At 43.3% G+C, this 13,182-nt stretch overlaps 1 protein-coding gene across 2 annotated transcripts in view; it reads right to left on the minus strand.

The window, feature by feature from the left end:
* Atp11c (ATPase phospholipid transporting 11C) overlaps positions 1-8,641 on the minus strand; it is a 178,875-nt gene extending 170,234 nt beyond the window's left edge. For both annotated transcript variants that reach the window (XM_059250219.1, XM_059250218.1), the window contains exon 1: positions 8,478-8,641. In XM_059250219.1, the coding sequence (XP_059106202.1) occupies positions 8,478-8,504 (27 nt within the window). In that variant the 5' untranslated portion in view covers positions 8,505-8,641. The remainder of the gene's footprint in view (positions 1-8,477) is intronic.
* Between the last annotated feature and the right edge of the window lie 4,541 nt (positions 8,642-13,182).

Here is a 13,182-nt window from a genome sequence, read left to right on the forward strand (position 1 = left end):
AAAACAGCAGCTGAATTTGCAAAACAAGTTAATTCTTTGAACATCATGAAGGCAAAGATTTTCTTCCAGGGGCCACTGGTCATACTGCCCACAGGGTGGTCCAACACCCCTTCTGGCTTCTACAAGCACTAGGCACACAAACATACATGCACACAAAACACCCATACCCATAAAATTAAAAAATAATGGAAATAGTTGGTCTTACATACACCTTTAATGTTAGCACTCAGGAAGCAGGTGGATCTCTATGATTTAGAAGCCAGCCTGTTCTACATAGTAAGTTCCAGGCCACTTGGGGCTACATGGTGAGACCTTTTCTCAAAAAAAAAAAAAAAAAAAAGATAGAAAGAAAGAAGAAAAGAAAAAACCAGAGGCTAAGCGTTAAGAGCACTACCTCACTGGGCAGTGGTGGCGCAAGCCTTTAATCCCAGCGCTCAGGAGGCAGAGGCAGGCGGATCTTTCTGAGTTCAAGGCCAGCCTGGTCTACAGAGCAAGATCCAGGAAAAGCGCAAAGTTACACAGAGAAACCCTGTCTCGAAAAACGAGGGGAAAAAAAAGAGCACTACCTCATCTGGAAATGTGCCCAACAGGTATCTTTGCTGCAAGCAGCTGTATGGAAGCTCTGAGATAGCAGATAGAAGATTTACACATGATTGTTTTACCACCGTAAAAATTAAAATAAGTTTCTAACCCCCGCCCCCCAAAAAGACCACTCTGCCTGCTTTTCCAGAGGACCCAGGCTCAATATTCATACAGAGACAAAACATTCATACACGGAAAAATAAAAATAAATTTTAAAATGAAGGTTGCAATATTAGCAACAATACAAACAAAATCAACAAAGAAACTCTTACTGAAGGCATTCAGGAGACACTCTCAGTTTTGGATTGTTTAATCAATGAAGAAATACTTGGGAAGAAAAATCTGTTTCTACCTGTTGTAAAGATATATTTCAAGCCAGACATGGTAACACATGCCTGTAATCTCAGCACTTGGGGGAGGCCCAGGAAGGAAGATTTCAGAAGTTTCAGACTAGCCTAGAAGTACAAAGTGAATAGGTTAATCAAGGTTACCCGGCAAGACTCTTTCAAAGAAAGGAGAGGGGAGTGAAAGGGAGAAATGAGACTTACTGATTTATCTTTTCTTCCCCCAAGTTGCAGTGGATCACTACTAAATAGGTTTCTCACTTTGCAAAAGGGTCAGTCTAACAACTATTTTCAAAAGAACAATTTACCAAGCATATCAAAGGCACCAGTTATAATCAAATTTTTATCTGGCATCAAAGCCACTAGAAAATAATAAATTATACAATCTATTTTTGGTATTAAGACAAATAAATAGTAAGTATATGACATTAACTAATTCATAAAGATCAAATTTTGTGGGACACCACAAATTATACAATTGTAGTCGTCTTGCCTTCTTTAGCTATAGTTATGAATATAATAAAGCATCTCAGTAGAGGCATCTTGTCTGCATTGCTCATGATATATTCCCCAGGACCTACCATAAGGCCCAATAAGTAGTAGCTGCTTAGTATTTGTTAAATGAAACAATGCCCCCTATACCATAAATTGACTAAATCACCTACAAAATAATATATTATAGTCAGTATAGCTTCAGCATTTGATGTATATACTGTAATTCCTAGAAAACAACTAATCGATGTGTGGTCTACTAACCCTCATGCCCATGAACTAGAACTCCTCATTTTTAACATCATTTCACTCTGAACAAGAACAGGGCTCACTATAAATCACTGCTCCCAAGTAAAGATTATTATCTATGTGAAACACTGAAAAGCTATTTTCTCAACAGTTATTCATTAAACATCTACTAAGTACCAAGTATAGTGTTAAAAGCCACCCCCGATTGCTGACAGTTTGGAACACCCTTTCTCTATTGTGGTTTGTCCTCCTACTATCTAGGAAAATTTAATTTATTACATACACTATATGCCCTAGAGATTGGGGCTTCTTTCCCACTTGAGAAAGGCTAGTGTAGAAAGCATACAAATTAATAGGTAATTATAATGAATGCAATATGGTAAAAAGGTTGCTTTTAGGTAAGTGTAAGTTTAACTGTCAGAACTATCTGGTAGATGTCAAAATGTATAGATCTATGTTAATATTTACATAAATGCAAAAATATTACAATACATACATGCAGACATGTTTCAAAACACAGCAAAATAAAATGAGTATATTTGACATTCAGCAATATATAAGTTTATTAGGGAAATGAAACAGAAAAAAAAATTGTAATTACTCTTATTTCACAAGGAAGCCAAAAACTTTCTTGCTTCTGGAACAAAAAGTAGTTACTTGAATTATTTTCTTTCTTTCTTTCTTTTTTTTTTTTTTTTGGTTTTTTCGAGACAGGGTCTCTTTGTGTAGCTTTGCAACTTTCCTGGAACTCACTCTGTAGCCCAGGCTGGCTTTGAACTCACAAAGATCCGCATGCCTCTGTCTCCCGAGTGCTGAGATTAAAGGCATGCGCCACCACTGCCCGGCTTGAATTATTTTGTTAACTGCCTTTATACATTTTGTTTTATTAAAGTAGCCTTACCCTGGATTCAAAGTAATAAATCAGCTACCTATTTCATTAATTTTTATTCTGCATTTTTAGCCTTATTTAAAATTTTCATTCTTCTTGATGTAGCCTAATTTTCCCCAGTCTCTTTGGCATTTTCTTTATAGAACCAATACAATTTAAGTAATTCTAAAATCAGTGATACTTATTTACTCTAGTTTTCCACACTACTATTCCACACTACTACTAAGCTTTTATTATCAATGACCTGTACTGTCTAATATCCCTTCAACAAATTAAATTGACAGCACCCACTCAACAAAATCACCTAATTTACTTTATCAAGACATTTTATTTGAACTTTTAGCAAGAAATAATTTAATAAATTAAAAGAGAGAAATTTGTGACGGACTGTCAATAAGCCTTTTAAGTCTATGGATTACAAAACTTTATACAAAACTATAAAATTCCTATAACCACTACAAATTTTATTAAAAGACAGGATGTCAGGACAATGAGGTTCCTCTTTGGATTCCTGAGTGCTGTGTGCGCCCTGTGGCTGCGGCTGAAACCCAACATGACAGAAACCTATTGGGCCTTAATGAAAAACTCTCTCCTTCTGATGCCAATGGGAATTGAGAGCCCAATATGGCCAGCTTTGGCAAGCATTAACATAAGCCTAGGAACTGTAGCTATGCTTTTGGATTCTCCAGAAGAGCTGCCAGCCTAAGTCGTACTGGGATCAAGAAAAATGGGCCTTGGTGGTTCGTGTTCCTGGAGTTGTATCCATGCCAGTGGATGTCCACACGCTCCAGAAGAGAATTTGATATTGCTGCTGCCATTGTTGCTGTTATAGCAGTGGTGGACACCGCTGCTACAGTTTCTGGGATTACCATTTCTTAATTGCTTACTATAGCTAGCACAGTGGAGACCCTGGCAGCAAAAGTAGCTACCACAGTTAGTTAATCTTTCATTCTATTGGGCATGATAAATTTAATTCAATAGTTATATACATTTCAATTGGCTTTGAAAATTATAAATTTATAAACTCAAGTTCCATTTGCTTTTGGGATACCATCTTACAAGGACTCCAATTTGCAGTAAGGTTCGTTAAGGAAGGGAATGGCTCAGTTGCCTTTAGCCTACTGGCTATGGGTGGGACAGGACCTCTGTTGGTCTTTTCTGTGTTGAACACACAGATTGCAAGCCCAGTGCCACTTTGAAATCTTTGGCAGCAGTTGGCTCTGCAGCCCACACATGATTGAGCCTGTATGATAATGAGTATCCAGAGACGGGAAATGCCTGGGGGGCGGTCACCAACCTAAGACAGAGCGCCTGTGTGGCCTGGGCAGGCGTCTCCATGACGGGTAAGGTGACCTGCTGACGTCCCAGGCAACCTAAATCAGAAGCTCATTTTTTGGTAAAAGGGGGACCTGTAGGGCCCTGGCCCCTGTTTTGGGTAATTGTTGCCTTGCTTGCTGACCTTGATCTTGATATCCTCCCTATGCTAATTCCCTGCTGGGTTCCACCCTCCTGAATGCTTAAGGGAAGTTCCTTGTCTGTGTATCCTGCATAATGGGCATTAACAGTTTAGATGCAAGATTGTAAAACATCTGTGTGGAACTTCTGCCCTCCGGGGTTCTCCCATTGTGCTGTAAGCCTGTTTTTAAGACCTCTTCCCTCCTTCAATAAACAGCATTCAGCATAAAAAAATAAAAAAATAAGAATAAATAAAAAATAAAAAAATAAAAACAGTGGCTGGAGAGAAATGTAGCTAGGTGTTTAAGCCCTTGTCTGGCAAGCACAAGGTCCTGAATTCAGCCCCTCACAAAGAAAAGGCAATTAAGAATAGGAAAAGTCGGGCTGGAGAGATGGCTCAGAGGTGAAGAGCAACGACTGCTCTTCCAGGGGACCTGAGTTCAATTCCCAGCACCCATATGGTGGCTCACAGCCATCTGTAATGAGATCTGGCACCCTCTTCTGTGTACATGATAAATAAATCAAAAAAAAAAAGGTAAAGTCACTGGGCGGTGGTGGCACATGCCTTTAATCCCAGCACTCGGGAGGCAGAGGCTGGTGGATCTCTGTGAGTTTGAGGCCAGCCTGGGCTACAGAGTGAGTTCCAGGGAAGGCGCAAAGCTACACAGAGAACCCCTGTCTCGAAAAACCAAAACAAATAAATAAATAATAAAAAAAAAGACAGGATGACATCAAAGTCCATGACCTTTGCATCTTACATTTCAACTATCAGGACTTCCAATTAAATATGTCTTTGAAGCAAATTAATTGAAGAGGCAAATCTATGATTACATACTTGTTGCTTTTACAGAGATGTTGACTAGGAACGAGTAGTGCTCTTAAGACGTCCCCACAGGTCTAACTCCCAAAATGCTGTACACTGAATCCACTAATCTCCTTCCACCTCCAACTGTCAAAACCTGGGCATAATGGTGCAAGTCTGTAATCCCAGCACTAAGAAGTCTAAGGCAGTAGATGGAGAAGTAAGAAACTAGATGTTGTGGCATATGCTTTTGATCACAACACTCCAGAGGCTGAGGCTGGTGGATCTCTGTGAATTCAAGACTAGCTTAGTCTACACAGTGAGTTCCAGGATAGTTGGAGATAGATAAAAGATCCTGTCTCAAAACAACAAACAAACAAGCAAAAACCCACAAAAGGCTATTAAAAGGAAACTGATACTGGCAGTTGTAGAAAACACCTGCAATCCCAGGACTTGGAAAGTGGAAGCAAGGATCAGGAATTCAAGATCGCTGAGTTTAGGGCCATCTGCAGCACTACATGAGACCCTGTCTCAAAAAATTTTTTAGGAGTTGCAATTTATCAGAAAGGGCAATTATCAGTGGCAAAGATGTCATGCCATGGCCATATCTTTTAAAAGTACAATTAATTGAGCCAGGCAGTGGTGGCACATGCCTTTAATCCCAGCACTTGAGAGGCAGAGGCAGGTGATATCTCTGTGAGTTCAAGGCCAGCCTGGTCTACCAAGCAAGTTCCAGGTCAGCCAGGAATGTTACACAGAGAAACCCTGTCTCGAAAAATCCAAAAAAAAAAAAAAAGTACAATTAATCACTATTTCTTTTAGCTCAAAAAGAGAGGATCTGGGGAAAGAAATGACATTTAAAAATGACTTGACAAACACAAGTGAGCTATAGGAAGATGATGTGATTCCTAAGTGTGTCTTACATCCCATCACAGGTTTAAGATACAAAGAAAGCCTTTTTTGTTTTGTTTTGTTTTAGTTTGTTTTTCGAGACAGGGTTTCTCTGTGTAGCTTTGCGCCTTTCCTGGAACTCGCTTTGGAGACCAGGCTGGCCTCGAACTCACAGAGATCCGCCTGCCTCTGCCTCTCAAGTGCTGGGATTAAAGGCATGCGCCACCACCACCCAGCAAAACTGGAGATTTTTTTTTTCCAGAGCTGAGGACCGAACCCAGGGCCTTGTGCTTGCTAGGCAAGCGCTCTACCACTGAGCTAAATCCCCAGCCAAGAAAGCCTATTTTAACACAGTCCTCTACTGTTCAATGACCAACAACTATAACCAACACGACTAAAATTGATGTAACATTCAAAGTCAATTTCAGATGCATATGACTGTCAAAAAAGCATAACCGATTTTGAAAGAATTCATAGCCCTACCTCTAAACATTAAAACAAGTGTAAGGGTAACAAAGAACTTGGACTACATCTACTGGGCTGTGTAAGTTCCAATTAAATCTTTAATTTACTGATCTGGTGATTTAAATATGTATACTACTAAAAGAACGTGCTCTATGTAGATGACAATATCGAATGATTTACTAATCTAAGGGATTTAAAATTTAAAATTTTCCCTCCCCACCCCCCAAATTTAAAGCCATTTTTAGCAGTGAGAATTTGAAAATGTCTGAAGGTATATTCAGTGCAATGATTTGCAGTTTAATTCCTTGCTCTAGGCCTAGGGCTCAGACAGAACTCCTAAGAACCTTCCAGCTTATGACACTGGAACAAATTCTTAGGACTTACCATAGTCAGGGTTGTGCAGTAAAATGTGAGCAGCTGGACATCTTGGTTGAAACAATGAGGTCAAAGCTCCCTTTAGCATTAGCAAAAGTGAGTCTCTGCAGAAATCTTGGGAGAAATGCAAAGTACTGGCAAGCTGGCACCTCAACAACTGCTGCAAATTCCACTGCATGCCCTAGCTCTGTGGGCCAGCAATGCTTAATTTTTACAGATACAATGCAGATCACTCTCAGCAAAAGAAAACTGCTTTTGGATCAACACTGCTTGTTTAATTTCAAATGTCCAAACCTTAAAAAAATGGGGATGAAGATGTCAGTATCTCAATTTTGTACTAATGAATTTAACATGACTTGGAGACCAGTTGTTTTGTTAACATTTGAGTGCCATGTGAAAAGATTACCCTTTTTCCCATGCATTACAATTAGCTTTCTTGTCACCTTTCCCTTTTTATCACCCCAAAACAACACTTCAAAATCACAAGAACCTATGTGAAACAGAATAGGAGGTACAATGCTCTTTTACAGTCTCAGGCTAAATGTGAGAACAAATTTTAGTCACTTGCTTCAGCAAAGCATCCAGCATACTCCATTTCCCATGGCTCTCAAGAGCCTCGATATGCTCAATGCCACAGGTACTAATCATCTCCACCTTCATTTGCGTGTTTCTGAGTGAAATAAACATTTAGCAAAACCTTAACAGAGTACTGTTATGCTGACGATATCCTAAAAGGGGACGTATTAAGCGTGATTATTAAGCAGGAGACATTTGTGAAAGTTTCAAATGTAGAAAAAATAAGGGCAAATTCATCTGACCTATGAAAAATATATCAGCAATGACTTAATTAGAAATGAATGCACAAAAGGTACCAAATTGTCAAGTTCTTAATCTATGCCAAGAGTGAAGGGGGACGTACTCAGCATTATTCTCCTTAAATGAAAAAGAAAAATAAAATAAAATTTAAGGATGAACGCTTTCTTTCATATCCCTGGCAGAAATAAAATCCTATTCCCGCCACCACTTCTGGAAATTAAGGAAGTTGCTACAAACAGCAGCGAGTAAGTAAACGGCTCTACTTTGCTCCGTTCTTAACGTACCCTCTGAGTAAACAGGTTAATCCAAAAAGTCAGTAGCAGCCAGAAATCGCTCCTCCTTCCCATGCCTAACTCCCCGCAGAAATACACTTCCCTTTTCTGGGGGGCTAGGGATGGGGAAAGGTGGTCAGAGGAGCTCGACTGCAGGTTAGCGCAGAAGGTCCTCTGCGAGGCTTCAGATTCAGGCTCTGCAACGCTGGTGCAGCCTCCTCGCCGTCGCTGCTGGTCCCAACCCACCCTGCCAGCGGCCCTCGCTTTTTATCTTGCCCTCAAGGTAGCTTGGAGGCTGAGTCTTCAAAGTTTGCCCGGCCTCTGGTCAGCAGCCACCCGCCGGGCCGAAGCTGGGACGAGGCTGAGTCCTGCTTTAGCCTCGGGCTCTCTTGGCCCCCTAGCTCTTCTTTTGGGCCACAGTGACAGATCTAGGTTTACCTCCATGTGCTCGTGGCAGAGGAAACAAAAGAAAGCTTCTTCCCTGATAATCAAACGCCATCTTCCACTAATTGGGAAACTGAGGGATCCCCGGGGAGCCCCCCCCCCAACACACACACCCCGAGTTCCCCGTGTCTGCCGCTACAAGGCGATCCCTAGTCTAGAGGCAGAGTTCCTCAGAGCCCAGAGAAGCCTAGGCTGAAAGGTCCTGGAGGCAGGGGTGGGACACCAGAGAGCCCCACCTGCCTCCCCACCCAGGCCACCCGAAGAAGCATGCTTCCGTTAAAATGGAAAGGAGGGGGAGGGTGGCGCGTCCCACTTGTCCCTCACACATCGACTAGGAAGGAGCGAAGGGGCCAGAGAGCCGGCTACCCCGGTCCGCCTGGAGCCGCGGCAAGTAGACTCACCAAACGATTCAAGGTCCGGCGGAACATCGCGTCCGAGGCTGCGGGGTGTCAAGCTGGGCTCCTCTGGGCTGTCTGGGAAGGCGCCGTCCACAAAACACACTGCGGCGTGGGCCCGCGGCGCAAAGCGGACAGCTAGCTTGGCCGCCCCGCCGCCAGCCCGCCGCCTGCCCTCCTCGCCTCTGCGCGCCCCCGCCCCCGGCCGCCCGCCCGCCCGCCCGCGCGCTCCCCGCCCCGCCCCGCCCTCCCCGTGGCCCGCCCCCAGCCCCCGCCCGCCCGCCCGGCCCGGGGGCGGCGACCCCGTCGCTCCCCTTATCTGGCCCCAGCACCGCCTGGCGCTCCCGCCGCAGCCCGCCTAGAAGCGAGCCCGGCGCGCGGGGGAGGGATGGTGGAGGAGCGCTAGGCTTTCCCTGCGGGAGGGGGGCGCTCCAGTCTCGCCGTCAGCGCCTTCCACTCGTCCTGCTGCTAAACCCCCGCCCGACTCCCCGCTAGCTTCGGCGGACGCCCCTCTAGGGCGTCCCCGCGCCTCGCCTGACACTATTCCCAGGTGTCTGTGAGGAGCTACAGTCTCCCTCACCCCGGCCCTAACTCGGCCGCTTCGCCGCTTCACTCGCAGCCCTTCGTCGGCCCCGCGCTTTCGCCCAGCACTTCTGACTGAGGAGAGCCTCGGTGCGGCCCACCTCGAGGCCGCCGGCCGCCCCTGCCTCCGGACCAGGAGTGGCAGCTCACTAAGGAAACACTCGGGACTAACGGGCGACTGAGGAGACCTGAGCGCGGGCGGGGCGGGGCGCGGCGCGGGCGGCGGGAGTAGTTACAAAAGCCGCCCCCTCCTAGGTTACAAACAGGAGAGGCTCCCCCTCGGTTCCCACCTACATCGTCTTCCCTTTCTCGTATTTTGGGTTTTTCTGGTTTTTCCCTTGGTTTTGGTTTTCTTTCGTCCAGCTACCCCACCTAAGCCCTCTTACTTCCACTTTCTCTGGGAGGTTGTAAAGTCGGGCTTTGTGTCGTTGCTACTGCGCAGCGGGGCGGGATTTCCCTGCCACCCTCTCCTAGATCACCCGCCCTTTTCAATGTTCCTAGTGCACCCTGGGAGTTGTAGTCCAACAGTCTCTCAGCCGGCTACTGCGAGCTGGGAGCTCCCCCATACGCCCGGCTAGGGTTTGGTTTGCTCACAGTCTTGAGAAGGAAGCTGCGGGGGACTTAAGGGCCAAACCAAGGTTCTCCTTACCATCTGCGTGTGGAAATCAGAAACACTGGGTAAATTCTTAGCTGTGGGATATGTGATGAGAAGGATAAATTACATAAAGTTCTGAATGCTGAAAACCTTACCCAGAACTCGACATTTACTCAGCGTTAAGTCCTGCACGCCCTCAACTTGCTAACTTTAAATTGCAATGCACAAAAGTTTAAAACTTAAAAATGAAACCTTGGTCAAGAATTCCCTTGAGCCTGGATAGCTCTACCCGCTCCCACCCCTTTTTCCACCGCCCTCTGAGGCGGGGCCCTAGGCTATGAGCTGAGAACTTTCGTATTCTTCTATAAACACTTTAAAGAAGTGGGTAAAGGGAGTTCTTTAGAGAGAGAGAAGTTCTCCTGCCAGCCTAGAAGGGTTGGACTCAGCTACTCCTTTGACCTAGTGTGAAGTCCTGAAGGGTTTTTATTGTGAGGCTACGGTACTTCCCATTTTACCCCCTGAAGGTTATTTGATTTCAACCAGCATTTACTGGATGTTTTCTTTCTAGATGCTGGATACAGTGATGTATTAAAAGACCTCCCCAGCAGGCTGGCTGCAGTGAAGTTACAAGGAACAAACACGTGAAATCTACAGGTTAGAATGTAATGGTTTCTAATGCCAAAGGAAACAGAGGAGAGGATAATGCCTTTAAAAAGAATCTGGGAAGCTTTCCTGAAAACCATGAAATTTTCATTGGGTCAAGCCTATAAAACAGAGCTGCTGGAGATTAACCCAGGCCTTGGAATGTGGGAAGGCTTTGGAGGAGCCCAGGGAACAAAGTCCTGGGTAGAGAGAGAGAGGTCAGTTGGAAAGTACAGGGCAACCTAAGAAAAAGAACACAGCCACTCTGTCAAAGCAGGAACCGGGACACATGTGGGCGGAACATTACAAATGAAAGCTAAAACCCCAAAACATCCTTAGAAACAAGCTATGAAGTCTGACCTTATTTCTGTGATCAAAGAGAAGCCCAACCACAATAAAGTACGAATGCAGAAGATTTAAATTAGTTTCTAAATGGTCCTAACTGCACATAGGTAAAATCAACCATTTCTACTTTTCCTATACTATGGCTCCTCTGTTTCCCCACACTTAAGGATATGTCAGCGATTTTTAAGAAATCTTAAATTTGTAGTAATTAGATATTAGGATATTTAATTGACAACACGGATGTTTTTTTTTTCCTGGCTTTACTTTTATTGAACACAAAAACTATTTTAATTTCATTTACTAATTATTTTTTGAGTAACTACTATGTGAATAACTGCTATTCTGAATACTGGAATGGGGGTGAAAGAAGTTATTACCACTCATTCTGTAATGTATATGGGCAGAAATGAAGATATTCTGAAGAGACACTTGTGTCTCTCTGATTATATCATATTATGGAAACAATGGATGCCAAGGAAATGGGAATTTACCCAGGAATCTTATACTTAGTGAAGGAAAAGCCCCCTGCCAGAGAGTGAACTTGTTCAGAGAAAAGAGATTTTATACAGTTCTAACAATTTGTCAGACCACTTTACAATATGAGACTGAAGTCCAGACAATGATAGGATGGGTAGTGTTAGGTGGGACTGTACTTGACTGAGACTGCTTTGATGTGCATGTCTTTGGGAAGAGGTATTGGAGGGAGCTGCCACTGGATTTCGTTGTCTTTTATTAATGTGGCCACATTGAATAAATCTTTTTCTGTTGTTTTCCACTTTTAATTTGGCTCTTTTAATTGACTCACTGAGGATGGGTGGCCAGATCTGCCTTGAGTCACAGATTGTGAACCCCAAGTTTGATAACAATTCAGGCAGGAGTCAAGAATCTTTATCAATGAAATACAAACTTGTTGACAAAATAAGTAGTAGAAAACTAATTCAGACAGTTTGAGATGGAAGTTCTTACTGGTAAATATTTTTCCACATCTAGTTTTGTTAAGCAGATGGAAGAAAATGTATTCTGCTTATAGATTTGTACAGATAAACTTTAAAAAATGGACACTCAACATTTTCACTGTTCGTTCTCACTTTTTTTTTTTTAATATATTACTGGAGCTTTAAAAGCAGTGACTTTAAGATCCCTCAGGACATAGTAAGAATTGTTGCTCACATTTCATTTGTTATTAGCATTCCACTGTCTCCTTGTCATCCTAATTTATTTCAACACAACACCTATACTCATAAGTCCTGACTAATTTGCTCCACTATAAAAATAAATTTTCATACCAAACTGTGCTTACCAAAACATGAGATTTATGAAAAAGCAATGTTTGTTGTATCTCAAGTTCAACCTGAAATTAGAGTTGATCTCACATACACGTCATGGAGTCACTCCTTTGTGATATTTTTTAAGACAAGAAGAAATTAATTTTGTTCTTTTCAGTGCCTTTTCACAGTTTCCAAAGAAAACCTAGGTGTTGTGGATGACTATGAAAAGCAGACCATCAGCGAACATTTCTATTCAGCCAACTCCATAAACAGAGCTGCAGAAACTAACTTCCTCCTGCTGAAACTGTCACAGCCAGTAATGGCACATAATGCCAACTTTTCCAGAGTGTCAGCTGACCTCAGCAGAAGCCACAGTTTCCAGGAAATTCAGGAAGGTGTCTGGGCTCTGCTCAACTTGACTAGGGGATAAAGTTTGAAGCCAAGGGATGCAAAAGAGAGACCGATTTGCCCTGTTTCTATGCAAAGCACTCAGGAGCCCTTCTGTGTCTGTACTCCCATGCCTTTTGCGCCTTCCCACCTTCTACTTTGAAAGATTACCAGAAGGAATGCAAAACAAACACTAGGGTACAGCAGGCCAACCTGTAAATGGAGACAAGATGTATACAAAATGAGATAACAAGCCACGAACCACATGGCAAAGCATAGAGAAAAAATATGGGTTAATTTAAATATGAGAGCTAAGTAGTAATAAGCCTACGCCATCAGCCAAGCGTTTATAGTTAATATAAGCCTCTGAATGATTATTTGGAAATGGCTATGAGATAGGGTGGGACAGAAAAGCCTCTGTGCTGTGGAATGTTGTTCTCTATGCTGTGAATGTGTGTTGCTCTGATTGGTTGATAAATAAAATGTTGATTGACCAGTAGCCAGGCAGGAAGTATAGGTGGGATAAGCAGACAAGGAGAATTCTGGGAAGAGGAAGGCTGAGTCAGGAGTTGCCAGCCAGACACAGAGGAAGCAAGATAACAAGGCAGAACTGAGAAAAGGTACCAAGCCACATGGCTAAACATAAATAAGAATTATGGGTTAATTTAAGTGTAAGAGCTGATCAGTAATAAGCCTGAGCTAATGGCCAAGCAGTTATAATTAATATAAGCCTCTGTGTGTTTACTTGGGGGACATGAGTGGGAGAGATTTGTCCAGACCGCCAGCAGGCTGGGACACAGGAAAACTTCCAACTAAATTCGGCATACCAATGCGGGGCTCTCCAATTTCCATAAGGCCTAAAAGAGTTTTAAAAGGGCTTCTAAACACACAA

This window comes from Peromyscus eremicus, chromosome X (assembly GCF_949786415.1).
Source record: "Peromyscus eremicus chromosome X, PerEre_H2_v1, whole genome shotgun sequence".
Classification (NCBI taxonomy): domain Eukaryota; kingdom Metazoa; phylum Chordata; class Mammalia; order Rodentia; family Cricetidae; genus Peromyscus; species Peromyscus eremicus.